Source organism: Protopterus annectens, chromosome 10.part0, assembly GCF_019279795.1.
Source record: "Protopterus annectens isolate FY-2018-M chromosome 10.part0, PAN1.0, whole genome shotgun sequence".
Lineage (NCBI taxonomy): Eukaryota > Metazoa > Chordata > Ceratodontiformes > Protopteridae > Protopterus > Protopterus annectens.
The window spans coordinates 1,124,899,592-1,124,918,916 of NC_056744.1; the positions used below are offsets into that span (position 1 = coordinate 1,124,899,592).

The following is a 19,325-nucleotide window of genomic DNA, read 5'->3' on the forward strand; positions in this document are numbered from 1 at the left end:
AAGGGCTGTTTTCACCTGTGCTTCTGTGATTTTCGGGACACAACACTTTTCTGGTATTGTTGTGGGCCCTTTTGAAGGTGAGAGGGAGGTGAAGTTTGCACTGAATCTATCTGCCAGGATGTTGGCGGTATCAGTAGATTCAGCATATTTTGTGTTATTTTGCACTAGCTCAGAGCTTATCTCCGAGTTGCCACTTAGATTCTTGACATAGCTATAGAAGGCTTTGTGGTTATCTTTCGAATCCTTGGCTATTTTTCTTTCAAAGTTAGCCTTGGATGATTTTATGGGAGACCTTAGTTTCTTACTGATACTGATCAGGGATGTCTTTCCTTCTTGAGATTTGCTGTTTTTCTGGACTAGTTTCCTCCTTTTGTTGTATAACCTGTTTATGGCAGGGGTCCACCAGACTGGTTTCCTTCTCTTAGGGGGGTGAGTCTTGGTTTTGCTAGGGATGGCACGATCCATGAATCCTTGTAGGTGATCATAGAGTGCAATTGTAAAGGATTCTGCATCTTGGGCAGTGTTATCCTTTAGCGTGGGGGCTGTGAAACTTACCACCTCTACCTTAAGTAAGGTGAAGTTTGCTTTAGAAAAGTTTTTCACTGTGGTTTCCTTGGTTGGGAGTGGTGGGGGTGGGGTGTGGACATCCAGAGTGATTGGTTTATGGTCTGATCTAACCAGTGACAGGTTGACCTCCAGTGTGGAACACCTGTCGCCCAAGTTGGTGACGACCAGGTCCAATATGTTGTGGCCTCTGGTAGGGGAGTTTACCAGATGATTCAGGGCATTTGAGTTGAGAAATTCCAGGAAGCGCTGAGACTGGGAGTTTGTACTCAAGTAGTTTTCCTAGTCAATGGTAGGGTAATTGAAATCGCCCAATATCAGAGTGTTCGGTAGGAACTTCATGTTTTCCAGTGTCTCCAGGAAGGTGGAGTGGTGGTCCTGGGTCATGGAGGATGATCTGTAGCAGGCCACAATTTGCATTGCAGATTTGTCTGATGTTAGTTGCACATGGATGATCTCAGAGCTATCATTCTGCGCCACTAACCTGGAGGTGTGGGTATCCTTGATGAATATGGATACACCCCCTCCTTTTGTGTTTCGGTTTGTGTTCTGTGGCCGAAATGTGTGGTATGAGTTGTAGCCCAGTAGTGCTGGAGTGCTCTCTGGAGCTTTGAACCAGGTTTCAGTTACTGCACAGATATCTATGTTCTCCATACTTAGTAGTGCTTTGAGCACATGCATTTTGAGATTTAAACTCCTGGCGTTGAGTAGCATAACCCTCAGCTTTTTGTTAATGGTGCTGTTTACAGAGATTTGTTTGAATTTTGAGCCTTGCCTAAAATAGGCACTATGGGGGCAGCAAGAGCCTTGGCCAGTATTCGAAAGCCAAGGGGTGATGGGTGCAAAGCAGTCTCTTGTGAAGCAACATGGCTTGTCAATGATGTCATCCCAGGCTGACAGACACTGGATCCCCTTTGAATGACACCAGAAGCTTAGCCAATTGTTGAAATTGATCATTTTTGTTTTTATACTGAGGTATCATTCTTGGTGAGGGTAGAATGCTACTCAGGGTCAGGATCATACCTACCTGGGCTACATGATCAGAGAGCTCTCTTATCACAGGGATGTGATAAAAATCAAAGCTGAAACAAATGCAGCAGAAGATATGAAAAAGAGTTAGCATGAATATAAGGAAGAACTGTACAGGAAGAACCCTAACAGTGAAACATATAACATCATCTTCTCTGATGTAGATCCTGGGGAGTGAAGTTAAATTGGCCCTAGCAAGCCTAGATAAAGAGAGGGCTGCAGGGAGTGATGGAAATCTAGCAGAGCTGCTTTTACAGTGCTTCTTGCAATGTATCAGCAAATTTGGAAAACAAGACAGGGCCACAAAATTGGAAAATATCTATCTGCATTCCTTGCCCAAGATATGACAATGTTAAAGAGTGCTGATATTATTGACCAGTCACACTAGTTTCACATTGTAACAAGGTAATGTTCAAGATTCTGTAAGATAAATTCCAGCGATATATGGGCTAATAACTCCCAGATGTACAAGCTGGTTTTAGAAGGGGAAAAGGCACCAGATATGAAATTGTCAACATATCCGACATAATGGAGAAAGCAAGGGAGTTCGCAAAAAAATGTTCCATTCTGCTTCATTGACTTCTCGATATCTTTTAACGTTGTGCACCATACCAAACTATGGCACATTTCTAGAGAAATGGTCACCCTATTTGCCTCCTCAGTGAAGAACAAAGACATCTTATTGCCAGCAAGGGTATGTACTGTCAAAGATCTGGTTTCCCCAGTAATAAATATGGTTATGGGAAATGGAGTATAAGTAAAGCTATGCACAACAAAATTGATGACTTTGTGCTGTGGCATTGGAAAAGACTTTTGATAATTCCATGGAATGCAAGAAGATCAGATCAGTCAATGATTTAGGAAATAAATGCAAATTGTCCACTGAAAGGCCAGACAAGTAAAACTAATGCTTATTTACTTTAGCCTCACAATAAGACAGGATTCACTAGAAAAAGCACTGATGCAGGGAAAGATTGAAAGTAAAAGAAGAATAAGGTGGATAAGACAACATTACTAAAATAACAAATACAAATTTGAAAGAACTTAACCACTTCTTGATAGGCAGGCACAAAAAAATGTATATTTTGATATATATATATATATATATATATATATATATATATATATATGTGTGTGTGTATATTTATATATATATATATAGATCAATAGATCTAGGACTATTGAACGAAAGTTCAATAGTCCGAATCCACAATAACAGAACGCACTTTAATGAAAGTGCTTTCACCGAAAAAGCACTTTCGTCAAAGTGCATTCGAAAAGAAAAAAAAAAACAATAAATCTTCTTTTATGCAGGGGGGCAAGCCCCCCTGCACCCCCTGTGTGGGAGGCTGTGCACCCCACACCCCCCCACTTTTATATTCTTACTCCGAGGTCCACTACAGTGGGGAAAAGGGAATTCTCCCTTAACTGCTCCATAGTGCAACCGGCACAACCAGCATACTTAACCAAAAGTGCTGCTTCGGTGAACAGCACATTCGGTGATTTCTGCTTCAACAGTAAGTTCCAGCGGGGATCTGTACAGATCCCATACACACACACACACACACACACACACACACACACACACACACACACACACACACACACACACACACGAATATATCTCTGTTGTTTCACCATCTAAACATGTTATAATATTTAGTCTCTTCAACTGACTTCTGCAACTACACTACTCCTACTGCACAAAGTGCTTCATACGCTCATGTAAGCTAATAATTGTATGAACTGTTGAACCGAATGTCTTAATTTATATACTGCATATATAACATGTAAACACTATCCTAGATGTAACTATGTGTACTATATGATGTACTGTCCTAGATGTAACTATGTGTACTATATACTAAAAATGATGTAATGTTCACCAGGTCACCAAAAGTGACAAATAACCAAAATGAAACAAAATTATGACCAAGAAGGTGAAACAATAAAGCACAGACCGGTGCTGCCACAACAAGCCGAAGTTTAATCCACCAAGCATGAAAGCAATTCACATCACATAGTAAGAGTTACCTGATGTTGGGATATGTAGATGATCTCTTTTCTTGGCCACCATCCATGGTGTTTATGCAGGCAGTTAAATGTTTTATAAAAATATATGTATCAGAATTATTTTGGTGATAAATGTGAAGAAAACTAAGATAATGGTCTTATATGTGAGAAGAGGATACAATAATATTTTATTTATCAGTTATGTAGAAACAAACAGTTTAAGAGCAGCAAATGCTGTTACTTCTATGACAGTGGTAAGTCCTTGCAGGTCACGCTGTGGTCACACCTTTCTTGTAAGGACATCATTTTTTAACAAATGACCACAGACTGAATCTGTAAATAATATCACTTTCATTTGTAATTGTAAATAGCTTGCAAATGTAATGTCTCTAAGTTGTTACTGTGCTGTGAATAACTCTGTTTATTCTACATATAATTTTCGTTTGTGTTTTGCGCAATGGTGTCCAGGTCAGTGCAAACATTGAGGAAGAAATTCTGACAGCATCACAGTTATGTACTTTGACTCTGAAGAGTTGTGTTTACATAAGCATTGTACATGAAAATCTAAAGTTTTGAGGTGTTCATATAGCAGCTCTTTGCCTAAAAGTGCAGTTGTGGTTTCAAGAAGACAGTGTCTTTATTTCTGACACTGACAATAGCACACAGTGGTCTCAGTACCATCAGTATTGTGACTACTGACTTTAGGAAGATGGTGAGTGATGGAAACTGCAGTAGCTGGAACAAAAATGTTTTAGTTATCGGCAGTCTGGCTTGTCTTTATCTGAGGGACTTGCACATAGTCAACAGTACCAGATGTCTACAGCATTAATGTTTGTGAGTAGCCTCAGCATTCAGCTAGGTCTCTGCAGTGGCCACAGACCTAGCTACGTAAACATGAAATCCATGAGGCTCTTGATAAGGAAATTGCCCTTGCTTTCCTGGAATGTCATCTTCCTCTTGCCATTGTAGCCTTTCTCAGAGACATTAAATTTGCCAAATCCTACTCAAATAAGTAGGTTCTATTCCTTTTATTCCAGCAGGTAAATAGTGCTGGTTCATTGCTCCTATACAACTCAATGGCTATCCATTTAATCACTCCATCTGAACATATGTATACATCTCACAGCCCAGGAAAACATTATACCCTCATATCTAATGCTGATGACACAATCACCTTAATCAGGCCTAAAATTAGTCTCTTACTACAAGGTGGCATCCTCTTTTCCATTTGGTTTCCTAGTAGGAACAGACTTCTATGTGAGGCCAGGGACATACTGTAAGAAGTACGGTCAAATCTCACTTGTTGGATACCTTACTACACCGAGAGGTTTTTCTATACTTTCTTCCTAAGCACTCCAGCCTACTTGCCTTTGTCTCATATCTCCACAAGAAAGATTGAACTTCTGATTCTATATATTTGTATGTGGCCAGACTTCGCCTTTTGGGACAAAGAAATGCCCATAATTGGCTCAACATTTTTTCTTTTTCAACAAATGCCCATTATTGCTTTTAAATGCAGTTAAAAGGCCTACATTTTAATATAAGCATTAATTTGAGTCTCTCAGATAGAGCATCTGTGACCCTTTAACAGACATTGGATCTCACACCTTGAAGTCAGCTGTCTCTTTAATTACAGTCCTATACTGAGTATAGATTTTTCAGTTCAAGCTAATGGGATATGTATTTTAAATGCTATTTCTTGTCTCCTATAAGTTTGCATGCAGTCACTGTACCTGTAGAAAACTGTATTTTCAACATTATTTATTGACATATTTCATCCAAACTTCTCACTGTGCTGTATTATAGATGTTGGCCTTTCCTTATCTTGTTTGTACTTGCATTAATTGTTTTCATCTAGGTTAAGGCAGAAAAATGACCATTTTGAATCATTCCCCCATCTAGCTAACAAGCAATAAACACAATAAATGGGAATGAACAAAGAACATTGTGATTATCTTACTTAACAGTTCAGCATAGACGTTTGTTTGATTTCAGCTGTCTTTTCTTTTTGTTTCTATTCATGGATTAATTTTTTCACTCTCATTTTTTTATTGCAGGGCATTTAGCATGCAAGCCATCAAGTACAATTGCTGCAGGAAATCTCCATCTATATTGATCTCCCTGCATGCATTTATTTCTCCACCAATCGCATCTGCTTCTATATGACAAAAATACTAACTAAGCAGAACAAAATAAAATGCTTTCATTACAACCTTCAAGTGTGAAAACTGAATCCATCACCTTATTGATGAAGTGTCTTACTTCTTGTATATAGTTTATCCACAGAGTAAAACTTAAATGTTTTCCTTAAGAAAATGTAATAATCTCTAAAGTAATACATTATTTTCTTAAGAGCTTTGGAAGTATTACAACAATGAAATGTCAGATTTAATCAGAAAACATAAAACTGACAATAGTACATGCATTGCCATCTCGAGTACAGCAACTAATAGGTGATTTAAATAATTATCTGCCATAGAACAGAAGAATGCAGGCAATACAAGAAAGATATTGCTGAAATATACTGCAAACCTAAAGTAGTTATAACAATGATAACATGACATTTAAGTTTCGTAGCATGAATTATACAAGCCATAAATTTAGAGAAAATAATATTAATAAATATGAGAAACTACATTCAAACAGAATAAAATAAACCTAGACTGTTGTTCGTAAGCCAATAAACAATGTGACTTAGAAACTGCAGCTCAAGTGCCCTGAAGCAATTTGATTTATTTAAATAAGATGTTGGGTGCTGCTTGCATCTTTTATGAGGCAGTGCCCTTCATTGCCAAGGAGAATCTTTGTTTCTTCTTCATTATTGTATGAGCTCAGTTTTATGAATTCTGCCTTAGTAAGAAGATTTATTTGATATGGGATATCCCAAGAGAAATAAGCTTCATTCTGAGGAGCTCTTGCTGTACAATGGAGATTGCATAATTTATTTTAAATGAAGTATGCTGCAGGAGTGAAAAATACTGCAAATTATGAATAAATGAAGTAAAATAAAAGTGTTACTTCAACATGCACATCCCGTGCCAAAAAATAAAAGGAATTTACTTGATTGTATTCATATTTTTCTTCGTTTTTCTAAAGCCTTCTGGACCCTGATACAGGTCAAGTCCAAATAGTTTTCCTTGAAGTTTTGTCTAGTAGGAGCTACATAACTGTCTTGTTACTCTCTGTTGGAATGCATTCTGCAACTTAATTCCAAATGTAGGTATACCATGCTCAGAAGCAATTCGCCAATGCAGGCAAGACATGTTACCATGTTCTTGGGAGCAGTGAGGCTGACAAATTGAGTCAGACTCATCCATTGCTCAATGATTCCATATGGGAATGTATTTATGTATATTCTAGTGGCTTGAGATGCTGCTGTATAAATAATGACTTGCTCCATGTATATTGCCTTAAACCAGTTCACAGATGTAACTGGATGAAACTGGAAAACATTTGTCCAGCTCAAAGCAACACCTGGCAAACTGGCCAAAGGAGTTACCTTCTGTTTTGGAAAGGATGCCAAGCTGCATAGCTCTCCATCAGAGTTTTACTCAAGTAAACTATTCCATTGTGTCTCATTGAGCACTTCATAGCCCACTGTGCTAAAAAAGATGAATTTGTTTGCAGTCCAGTGGTCTCCTTTTTTATATTCCCACAATTCTTCGTCTAATAGAAAGTTTTTCTTTCATGACGCACTTTCCACCACCACCAAATCCACTGTCTCACCATTAATCTCTCTATATATACAGCATTAAATTAGCTTACAGGTGGTCATTTTGGGTTTGTATGATAAGTGATATGCTAGTCAGTAGCTCTTTTATGGGCAGATTTAAAGATTTAAGGTGAGTGGTATGACATGGCGGATCAGACAAAAGAAACCTAGATGTTAGTCTGTCTGCGTGTTTGCTTGCTTACTTGTTTGTTTGTTTTAACTTGTTAATCAGCTGAGTAAGCTGATTCATGGATTGTTTTCATGTGTGACACAGTGATTGGTGAAGCCTATAAAAAAGCTATATAGAGTTATTGTAGCTATTGAACATATACTTAAGTATCAGTCCCTGAAACTACCTATTTGGAAATATTAGGAACACAAACAGATGAAACAAAGCAATAAGACAAAACTAATAAGGGGAACTGTAAGTTAATGCTGTAAAAGTCCTAAACCCCTAATTAATTAAAGCCTAGTTTCATTCTCATAGACTGAGTATATGTCAGGCTTGTTCAGGACTTCTCTTTGCATTAAAGCAGTTCCAGTCCAGTCAGCTCAAAGCTATGGATCAAAGAATTCCAAAGTTGCTGTTTGCTGTGATTTTTTTTTTAATTACTGTTGCATTGTAATAGTTCCATTTGATAGAGAAAGAAATTTAAGTATTTTCATTCCCTTTGGGAGGGTGGCCTAGTGATTAAGGTGTTTGCCTTACAAACAGAAGGTGCAGGGTTTGAGTCTCACAATGGATAATTGGCTAAGCTTAAAATGGCTCACAAGGGCAGTTAGCTTAGTACTAATCTATGAACCTATGAACCTGATCTGATTTTAAATTAATTTGAACAGTCTGTATCGGATTTAGCAAAGGTCTTTAAGCCTATATTTTATTCCAGTATATAGCTGCACTGCATTTTTACTGCTTAAGTGGTCTAACTGTTGTTATTAAACCCTAATTTAATTTGTTCATACTAAGTGTATGTCAGACTGGTTCAGGGCTTCTCTGCATTAATGTTGTTCAAAACTAGTCAGCTTATTACTAACGGTCTAATTGTTTTTACCTCCCATCCACCCTGTGGTAGGTGTGTTCTTAAACCTAGTATGTCTGTTGTTGTCTGCCCCTTATGATAATTTGACAACATAATTCCCTCCCTCTCCTTGTTTATTGGCTGTTGACGATAAGCACATTAGCATAATATTGCAAAGTCTGTCCCGTTAAGCTATTCACAAGACTAAAAGACCTTTGATAAAATTGCTTAATACTGAGTGAATTGATCCTGCTTGCATTGATTTTAGTATCAAATTACTGATTTTTTTTTTACTTTAGTGTACTGTTTCTTGCAGGTGGCAAAGATTACCAGACTACTTGTATTGAAATTAAAATACTAAATAGCAACTCGACCCAAACATTATTCTAAAACTGAACTCCAAGCAGTTATAGTTAGCCATGTCTCCAGAGTTATTCCTGTTGATATCATGGACCAGCACTTCCTCACAACTTCTGATTGAGATAAATATCTTGAGGCAATGTAAGAACTGCCTCATGCTGTCTAATGATCATCTATTACTCAAACAGTACAACACAGTATGTGACAGAGACAGATGTACATATTTAATATGTTTAGAGGCAACAACCTCACACACAGTAAACTCAGACCCAAACATCATACCTGTCCAAGGTCATCACAATACCCATAATGAGTCATATGCTGAGGTTCTAAAGATTAACTTGCCTAAACCTCAAAGACCTCCAAAACACAACACATGCATAAAGTACACTAGCAGATTAAGCCTTCTTCCTCACATAGCACTGGGAATCCAACAAATCACAGATGCTGAGCCTATAAGCCAGGCATTGACCCAAATAGACATTTGTGTTTTAGGTGACTCCATTGTAAGATGTACAGATGTGTTTCTTACCAGTCTGAGCAAGGAAAGTGTGACAGTTAGTTGCTTATCTGGTGCCAACATCCATTAGATCATGCATGCACTTGAGTCCCTCAACAACAAGTCATAGTTTATGCCTTCAGATATACCTCCCTGGACTATATGAAGAGAAACATGATGGAGCTCTCAGACTATGCATCCAAGGCAGGTAGGAGCCTAGCACTGAGCAGCATTCTACCTTCTCCAAGAACGATGCCACAATATGAGCAAAAATAATTGACTTCAATAATTGGTTTAGTTATTGGTGTCATTTCAGGGGTGTCCAATATTTGTCAGCCTGGCAGGTTGTGACTGACAGACTCCACTGCTTTGCCAGGGATTGCCTGCATCTGTACCATCTGGGGTTTCCAGTACTGGAAAAGACACTGACCACCCCATAGTGCCTTATTTAGAGAATGCCAACCTGATAAACCTACCAGTATAATGAAATAAGCAAAGGAAAATGTGAAGGTAATTTTGATCAATTCTAGGAGCCTGAACAAGAAACTTAATTCCCTACAAGGCATTCTCACCCTGGGGACATTGATGTCTGTATAGTGATTAAGACATGTTTTAAAATGGTGGAGAGCACTGTGGTGGTGCAGGGCTGTAATGACTTCTCCAGGTTTAGACCACCTACTTGCGCAGGAGGGGGAAAAAGAGTGGAGGTGTCTCAATCTACATCCAGAAGAGACTCACATCAAGGCTGCTAAAGCAGTATGATGCACTAGAGCTTCTTCATGTCCAAATAACCATCAGAAAGGTCCCATCCCATGCATTAGATAGCTATAGAACTCTCTCTGTTAGCTAAGCAAGAAAACAATGCCTATCTACAGGAACTTCAATCACTCAGTATTAAACGCAATACCATTTTCCTAGGTGATCTAAACTATCCAACTGTAGACTGGGAAACCTATATCACCACCAGTGCATAAGCAGGAGAGATTCCTGGACTTTGTCAATGCAAATATCCTGGAACAATTACTCAGAGTACCCACTAGGGTGAATAACATCTTGGATTTTGTCCTAATGTCGGAGCACCTTGCACCATCCCTTGCATATCTTCATCACTTGTTAGGTCTAAGCATAAAGTAGTCTCCTTCAAAATAAATCTGAAACCAAATATCCCTTCCAGCCAAGTTACCTTTAGAAATTTCTTTAAGACAAACTACCTTCTCCTAAGTGATACATTGGCAAGCTTCAAATACCAACACAAACTGGTGAACTCCACTGAGTACCGAGAAATATACGTTACCACACTATACCAGTATGTAAACAGCTGCATAGATGCAGCTATACCCCATAGGAACAAGTGCAGGAAAAATCTCAGAAATGTACCCACATGGATGACTCATAATATCAACAAGCTTTATAATAAAAGGAAAAGAATTTTGACCAAAAGTAAGAGGAATAATTCTGAGAATATTATAACCTTTGTCACTGAAATAAACAAATAACTTAAGAGCTTAATAAAATCCACCAAGGCCATATTTGACACTAAAATAGCTACCCAAGCCAAAGTCAGTCACAAGGCATTTTTTAGTTATGTTTGTAATCTCAAAAGCACAATACAACAATGCTGATAGTGAACAATACACTGAGGTGAACCTACTGGCTGATACATTTAGCTCTAACTTTACCCATCTCTCCAACCGTCTGTCCCTTAAGATATACCTGAAACTTCAGCTCCAGCTAACAGACAAGACCAAGTCCTAAAAGTGCTATTAAAAGCTAAATATACTGCATCAGTGGGTCCTGACAATATCGCTGGCTGCATCTTAAATAGCATAAAGCATGATTTAACCATACCCCTAACAACACTTTTCAGTTTCAACCAATATACAGGTTTTGTACCAAGTGAATGAAGAACAGCTATAGTCATTCCCCTGCATATGGGAGGACCTTCCACAGAGCCAGGCAATTGCAGACCCATAAGTCTGACCAGTATCATATGCAAAGCCATGGAAAGACTTATTATGGAACTAATCAGTGAAGACATATGGAACTAATCAGTGAAGACATATGGAACCTTGCAACACTGGATCCATATCAGTTTGGATTTGGCAAGGACAGGTCATGCTTATCAAGTCTTGTAGATTGTTTTCAAAGGTCACTAAAGCAATGGATGAAGGCAAAAATGGTAAATGCCAGATATCTCAACCTGGCCATAACTTTTGACACAATTCCCATTCAGGCCTAGTAGAAAAGCTAAATAAACTGTGAATAAAACCCTTTTGACACCTATTTGATTGCCTGCTGGCTCACTGATAGGACATAGATAATCAAAATAGAGGATGTTACCTCTACAAAGACACCAGTCACCAGTGGAGTCCCCCAGGATTCTGTGTTGGGACCTCTCCTGTTTGGCATCCACTTTTCAGAAGTAAAAGCCAATATCAAAGGGCTCTGGCTAAGTTTGCAGGTGATTGCAAGATTGCACCAGTCACTACATCACCAAATGACTTAGCCATCCTGCAGGAAGGTTTGTCCCAAATAAATAACTGATATCAAAAATAAGGAACTGAAGCTAAATGCATTATTGTATCCTTTGGGATGACATCTACTCCAGGGGACTACCATATTAAATGTGGTGCTGCGGTAGCGTTGTCATCTCACAGTAAGACATTGTCCTGTTTGATTCTCAGCTAGAGCATCTTCTGTGTGGAGACATGCGTGAATGGGCATACCTTTGTTAAAGGTTGTGTGTCAGGGCCGGCAACTCGGCACGTAAAAATCTACTGCCATTCATTAACGGAGCGGAGTTCTGCTGTGGTGACCCCTAACCGGGAAAAGCCGAATGACACAACAACAACTCTTAAGAGTGCTAGGCTAGCTGCTCTTGTGGGCCATTTTAAGCCACCCAGTTAGCCTTTTTGTGCTCTTATTTGGTTAGTGATTGGCCTTATCCATCCCATGGTCGATAATTATATATTACCCCTAATGAGAATAAGTGGCATCAAACCAGAGCTAATTTGAGGGACCCATGCATTAGATAAAGCATTTAGGAGCAGTCTTTGTTCACTTTTAGTACAGGAACAATCCTGGGATAAATGTTGTTTCCTTTATCACCCACCTCTACTTGCTGACATATATCATCCCCACTATGTTACTTATTTTTGCCTACTGTTGTGTTTAGTTAAATAAGGACTGCAGCAGGCTTGATTTGCTGGAATGTCACCACTTCACGGCAGGATGTCTGTCTTGCAACGCATCTCTTGCCACACACACACACATGAATATGTGTCTCTTCATGGGCAGGTGTGTTGTTAATCTGTCCTGCTGTTAGCACAGATGATTAAGGCAATGAACTATTAATGATTTGCTTTTTGTAGTCCAGAGTTTGAGTCTGCCAGCTTTATTTTGCCTACTATATGACACTGAGTAAGTCACTTACCCAAACAGTACTCCAGATCCCCCCCCTGAAAAGGTAACTTGTGTCCAGTGAGTTTACCCAGTTCAATTAATTAATTAATTAATTAATTAATTAATTAATTAATTAATACAGCTGTGTACTACAGTGTGAAGAATGTCATATCAACGGATGCTTTCATGTCATTACCATTTTGCAGTACTAGGCAGTGTACATGTGATGCTTTTTGGCTAGCTAATATACATGACTGCTGTACAAAAAGAGACTACAATGTTATGGCCACTAAGTACATTGAAAAGCATGGTTTCTTTGTTTGTACCTCATACCTCCATGCTTCTGCATATCTTGCACATAGAGTACATCATTCTGAAAACCTCACTTATAGTATAGATACATCACTATCACCATTGTAACAGTCTGTAAGTTTTGTAAATGATGTCTGCCTAATTAACTGTTCTGCTATAATATATATTATAAATGCACAATGTGGTTATACTAAAATCAGTGAAGTCTAGCAGAGACCCTGGAGTATAGTTCATAGTTCTAAGGGGGTAAAACTGCTTCTTCTTTATACATTTAAATGGCTTACAAATAGCATTCCAAACTGCCAGATAACATGCTTCTCAAAAATACTTCTGCTTAAAACCATTTTGTTTTCTTTTGCAGGGAACCTAACCATACCTCAGTACCTTATCATTATTATGAGCCATCAGGACCTGACGAATGCACAATGTACATCTCCCATGAATACGGAAAGAAGGGAAGCCACCACCGCTTTATTACCGAGAAACAGGTGTTTGCCAACTGGGCAAGAACTTTCAATATTCACTTTTATCAGCCAGAATGGAAACCAGACCTACAACCCACAAATAACACTGGAATCAACTCCAAGCTATGAGATTGAATAAACAATCTTTCATTTGCTGGACTTCTGTGAGGTTTAAAAATCCATGCTGTACCAGAACTGGCAAGATATTCCTGGAGTATAAGGATATCAGCAATTTCTACAATTTATATCGCAGTTGTTTTGAACTCATGTCTTAATAAAAAAAAAACACAATTATATGCAGTTTCTAAGCACAGAATTATTTTTAGTGTCTATTCCAGATTCTGCTGTAAAGTCCTTCATCTGCTCAGACTAAAAATAGCTTGGTCACGTCCTCACAGAACTGTATTTAGTACTGAAATGTCTTACAAGTTCTAGGCCTTATATGTCATGGTGTGCTGATGTCCACCAGTTACTGCTGGAACAATCCAGAATCATAAGAAGGATTCATTGCCAAGATATATGGCACTTCAATTGAGTATGCCTGAGCACATGACAAATGTGATAATATTTTATCACATTTGAATTACAGAAAAACATATTGCCGGTTGTTTTACCTATTCTGGGTGTACTTGGGTACATTGCCAAAACTGTGAAACTAAATCATTATTACTTTTGAGATATCAGCTGCAATCTATATAAGAAGTGATGCTATAAATATAATGTGAATGCTATTGAGCTTAATTAAGCAATACCAGCACACCTTATCCCTAGCATACTATTTCCAGGGTCAAATATCAAATATTGCAAAGCTCATGCATTTTGATTTGAGTGCTGTATTTCTTTTATGTGTACTGCTTCCTGATAACAAACTTTCTATTCAGTGGTCTTATTTCTCTCTTTTCTTTACAAGCAAACATGCAAAATGACAAAAGTAGGAGAAAGGTGCCATCTCAGCCCTTCTCTTTGCAGCTTGTAGCTCATGATTGACTGTTTTTTTCTCATTCTTTCACCTCATTCCATCTATCCCACGCTCCCTTGTATGCTTCTGTTGATGTAGCCTCCTCCACTCATTTCAGTACATCATTCTAAGGTCCCATCACCCTCTGCTTTAAATAAGTTTAGTTTTTCCTTTAATTTGACTATCCTTCTATCCGACTCCTGTCCATTCTATATCCACCCTGCTCAGAACATTCTAGGTTTCCTATAGAATCATAATAAAATGGTAAAATCCTATTATGTTATTATACTCACTTTTTCTTCAAATATTACATGTTTCTTGTGTGCATATCTTCTTCAAATGTCAGCTCTCTGTCCTTCCCACTACGTATCCAAGGCCTCCTACATATACTGTCAACGAGCTTGGATTTGTTTTCCCTTTAACGCTTCTAGGATGGTATACATTGTTTTAAATATGACCCACTTTTATCAAATTCCTATATAATAGAAAAAATATCTGCCTCCACTATATCCATCAACTGTCTCATTTAAACCAGGAGCAAATCACAAGGTTTTCAAACCACACTGTCTTTGACTGAGCCAAAGGTTGTTAATTGCACTCACAGATTCAAAGCATTTTCCTTCTTCATATTAAATGAATTACTACATCTTTATATTCACTGGGCTGTATTTTGTCTACATAGGTACCTGTCCCAGAATGCAGGATAATACAGTTATTTGTATTACACATGGAGTTTTTATAGGTTTATTAGTTTATACATTGGTACTAGGCTAACTGCCCTTATGGGCCATTTTAAGTCAAGCCAATTACCCTGTGTGAGAATCAAACCATGCACCTTGTCTCTGTAAGGTAAACAGCTTAACCATTATGCCAGTCAGTACCATACACTGATATCCACCTCCTTATGTTGCTGATTGAGTTCTTGTTGAAATGTACCCTTGTGAAATCTACATGATATTGTATTTATGTTGTTTTAATGATGGTCTGTGTGCATTGTTGTACATGTCATATGTGTATTAATATTTCCACTAACCTATGTATTTACAGTATATTGTAATATGATGTCAGTTTTCACCTATGTATATGCATTTTCTCTTATTTCGGAGCCTTTCTCCCCATTCCTCTGCTGAAAATGGATACAATTATCCAATCAGCTTTTCCCGGTAAACAAATGTCAGTAGATAAATGAAAAACTTATGTCACACAGCCGAGAGCTACACCAAATCTGACATCACCAGCAAAAATATTGAGCCATTTTTTTTTCAGTCTCCATGTATGATCTGTAATTATACTAAATACAGCCAGTCCAAACAGTGAGTGTTATACTATTTATCTGTGTACTTGTTTTTCATTGGATGGATACCTTCACCACCATTTTATTGGTTCTTTAAGTTTTTTTTTTCCAGCAAGAAATTGCTCTATAGAGCAAGGGTAAATGCAAGATATATATCTGCTTGTGCAGACATTATTGTGTAGCCAACCATCAAGCAATCCTTTAGGAATGTCAGGAGACAGATACACCTGGAGAAAGTTCATACACAATTGGATAGGATATGCAAACACTGCACAGACATTGGAGGAATATACAAGTACCACACAGACAGTGAAACGTCAGGAATGAACACTGGATCTCTAAGGCTTGGATCTTACCAGTGAAGCCATCATGCTGACCTGGTCAAACAGATCATCTAATGCTGATTCCACCATGATGTGTAACATTCTAACCAACACCTTGTGTAACACAGTGCAGTGGCTTTGTTCCATGTATACTACCTCCACCAAGGTTCCTTCATCTACCACTCCTATGATGATTCTTCTTCTTTTGGATTTTCCCAGTTAGGGGTCACCACAGCGGATCATCTGTCCGCTCATGATTGGCAGTGGAGTTTTTACGGTGTTGAGTTGCCAGCCCAGTGCCCAATCTTCCCCAGAAGGCACACACACACACACACACACACACACACACACACACCTAGAGCCAGTTTATAGTGTCCAGTCCACCTACTGCATGTCTTTGGAATGTGGGAGGAAACATCTACCACTCCTATGATTATGTCATGAAAATGCATCTGGCAGCACAATGAAAGTGTCTGTTGTTTGTTTCCATTGGCCATGCCAGTGGTATAAAAACTCATATATTTATATCATTGCCTGTTTTCTTTTTTTTCTTCATTCTAATGTTTTGTGTCTGGAATATCTATAGTCTATTACATTTCTGCTCTTTCACTGTGCCACTTGACCATTCAATATAATACATCATAATCAGCAGTATGGTTTTACTGCAGTTAATTCAGACAATGTCATTTTTCTTAGTAAACAGGAAGATAGTAGTTGACCAGAGCAAACATTATTTTTCTCAAGTGAGCAGGAAGAGGGTAGTAGATGAATCTCTTCTGAACATTAGAGAAATGTAATAAATTCAAACAGTGCACCAGTGTTGTGTTGGCATTCATGGATACAAGGCAGGGATTATTTATTCTGATGATTGTTTTTCAGTACTGATTGCTTGTATGTCAAACAGAGTTAAAAATCCTCAGTCAGTTAGTTGTTTTCCAGTTTGTTCTAACATATCTGGATTCTGAGTGATGCAATTCAAGTTTCGCACCATCCAAAAATTATTATACTTAAACAAAATTTTGTTTAAAGAAATTTGACTCCAGTGATTTATGAAGCCATAGATCTAAAATTCTATTTTTCTAGCAGTATATAAAAGTAAGGTCCAGTAAAATATGCTGTTGTACTTGTTACTCAGAAATTCTGATTGATTTTGTGCGGGTTAGTCCATTGCTAATTAGTTTTATATTTTGAAAAGTAATGCCATTTTGCATTAAAGACTAAAATGTATTTTATAGGTCCTTTGCTTAAATGACAGACAGAACATCCACTTGAAGTGAAGCATATGCATACTAAACTGTATCCCGGCAACACCTTGGCTACTCCCCATTACTTAATGTCCCTTGAAATATTATTATTATTTCAGAGCAGGTATAGAAAAATCTATTTTCTGAAACAGAGTTCTTTGAAGCCAAATCGTACAGAACTGTTCCATATTTTTTCAGCTCTCATTTTAACTACAAGACTACTGCCATGGTGAATTACTTGTTATATTGAAGGTGCATCATTCATTTGAGGAGATTGTAATTAGCACCACAAATATGAGTGGTAAAAAGCAGTTTACACTCGTATATCCAGGCACTTGAGTCAAAGGGAAAGTATTTAATATACTGCACCTCAAATCGTTAAGTGCCATAATTTAAGTATACTAAAGATCTTTGCAGTTATACAGTCATAAGACAGTATTATCTGAGTTTATTGCTAAACACCAAAAGAAATGTATATTAAACAATACCGGTTTAACTGTTGTAGGCTACACACTCAAGTGCGATAACCATTTCTGTGCATTTAAAGTGTTTTTTGATTGCATCTGCTTTATTTTCTGAAAAAAAAAACAAAAAAACCAAAAAATACTTGTTTTCCCACCTTTCTAAGCTAGTATAGTCCAGTTTTCAGGTTAGTGCTGAATTCAGGGCTGTGTTACAAGTTTCTGTGTTTACCCATACCTTACTCCGTTCACTATGAGAGAGGGAGCTTTGAACAGCCTATCTGTCCCTGGAGGAGTGGTTTCAGCCCAAAAATTAGTAGTTTATTGGCCATTTTGGGCTAATTTCTATCTCTTTCATTTCCCTGCTATAAAACCTGCATTTGCATGGTTTTGAGCACCGGGCAGCGCCGGTTAGCTAGGGTATAACTATTCCCGGCTCCACAAAGTCTACTCTTCAATTTTTCCCTTGGAACTAGACAAACTTTTAACTTAAGCACTCAAACCATTCACTTCTCATCCCAGCACTTGCTCAAAACTCATAGCAAGCACTAATAAACCTTAGCACTAGAACCCCCTATACTGTAGAGAAGGACAAGGCTCTCTATTCGACCTTACCAGCCAATCAGTAAAACAGTTCACTGTACCTATCCAGGCATGTCCAAAGGGCAGTTTCAGGTGTACTCTCTGGTCCAACTGGTGAATCTGGGCATTTTGAGGCAATGTTACAATTGCCTAATGTACACAGACAACCCTCTCCTCCTTCCACCAAACACTAATACATGCGAGAGATGCAATTATACAGCCAAACTGGAGGCTAAGCTCTCTCAACCCAAGACTGGACCAGGCAGTCAAGAGGAGAAGGGAATTACTTGCATCACACCACAAGTCTCACATAGACTTATGAAACCAAAACCGGCAAAAAAACACACATAAATACATGAAAAAATACTCGGAAGCTCTAAATAAAAATATGCAAAAGCAACAGAGACCTCCAAAGCAGACATCCAAGCAACCTCCACCCCCCCCAACATAAACCATGAAACACATACTTCACAAAACCAGTGTGCCACACAATCACAGCCCTTAAGGCAAAATAACATATCCAGCACACTAGTAATAGGTGACTCTATAGTCAGGCACACTGATGTCTCACTCACTAGGCTGAACAAGGATAAGGTTACTGTTAGCTGCCTGTTGGGTGCCAGGATCCGCCAGATAACACAAGCACTCAGGTCACTCCAGAACAAGTACAAATATGACTCTGTCATTATCCATGTTGGTGTGAATAACCTGAGCCTTACCTCCCTGGATTACATGAAAAGAGACATGGAGAAGCTCTCTGATCATGTAGCCCAGGCCGGTATGACCCTGACCCTGAGTAGCATCCTGCCCTCACCAAGAATGATACCACTGTATAGAGAAAAAATTATCAATTTCAATTAATTTAATTAGCTAAGCTTCTGGTGTCATTCAAAGGGGATCCAGTGTCTGTCAGCCTGGGATGACATGCTCGACAAGCCACGCTGCTTCGCTAGAGATGGCTTGCACCTGTCACCCTTAGGCTTTTGAATACTGGCCAAGGCTCTTGCCACCCCCATAGTGCCTTTTTTAGGCAAGGCTCAAAAGACAAACCCACCACCGTAAATAGCACAAGTAACAAAAAACTGAGGG

At 38.4% G+C, this 19,325-nt stretch overlaps 1 protein-coding gene across 1 annotated transcript in view; it reads left to right on the forward strand.

Annotated features, from left to right (window-relative positions):
- The window catches only part of ST6GALNAC5 (ST6 N-acetylgalactosaminide alpha-2,6-sialyltransferase 5), a 980,118-nt gene extending 963,906 nt beyond the window's left edge, over nucleotides 1–16,212 (forward strand). Inside the window, exon 5 of the mRNA XM_044085852.1 lies at nucleotides 13,272–16,212. Coding sequence (XP_043941787.1) covers nucleotides 13,272–13,503 — 232 coding nt within the window. The 3' untranslated portion in view covers nucleotides 13,504–16,212. The remainder of the gene's footprint in view (nucleotides 1–13,271) is intronic.
- Nucleotides 16,213–19,325: the final 3,113 nt, after the last annotated feature.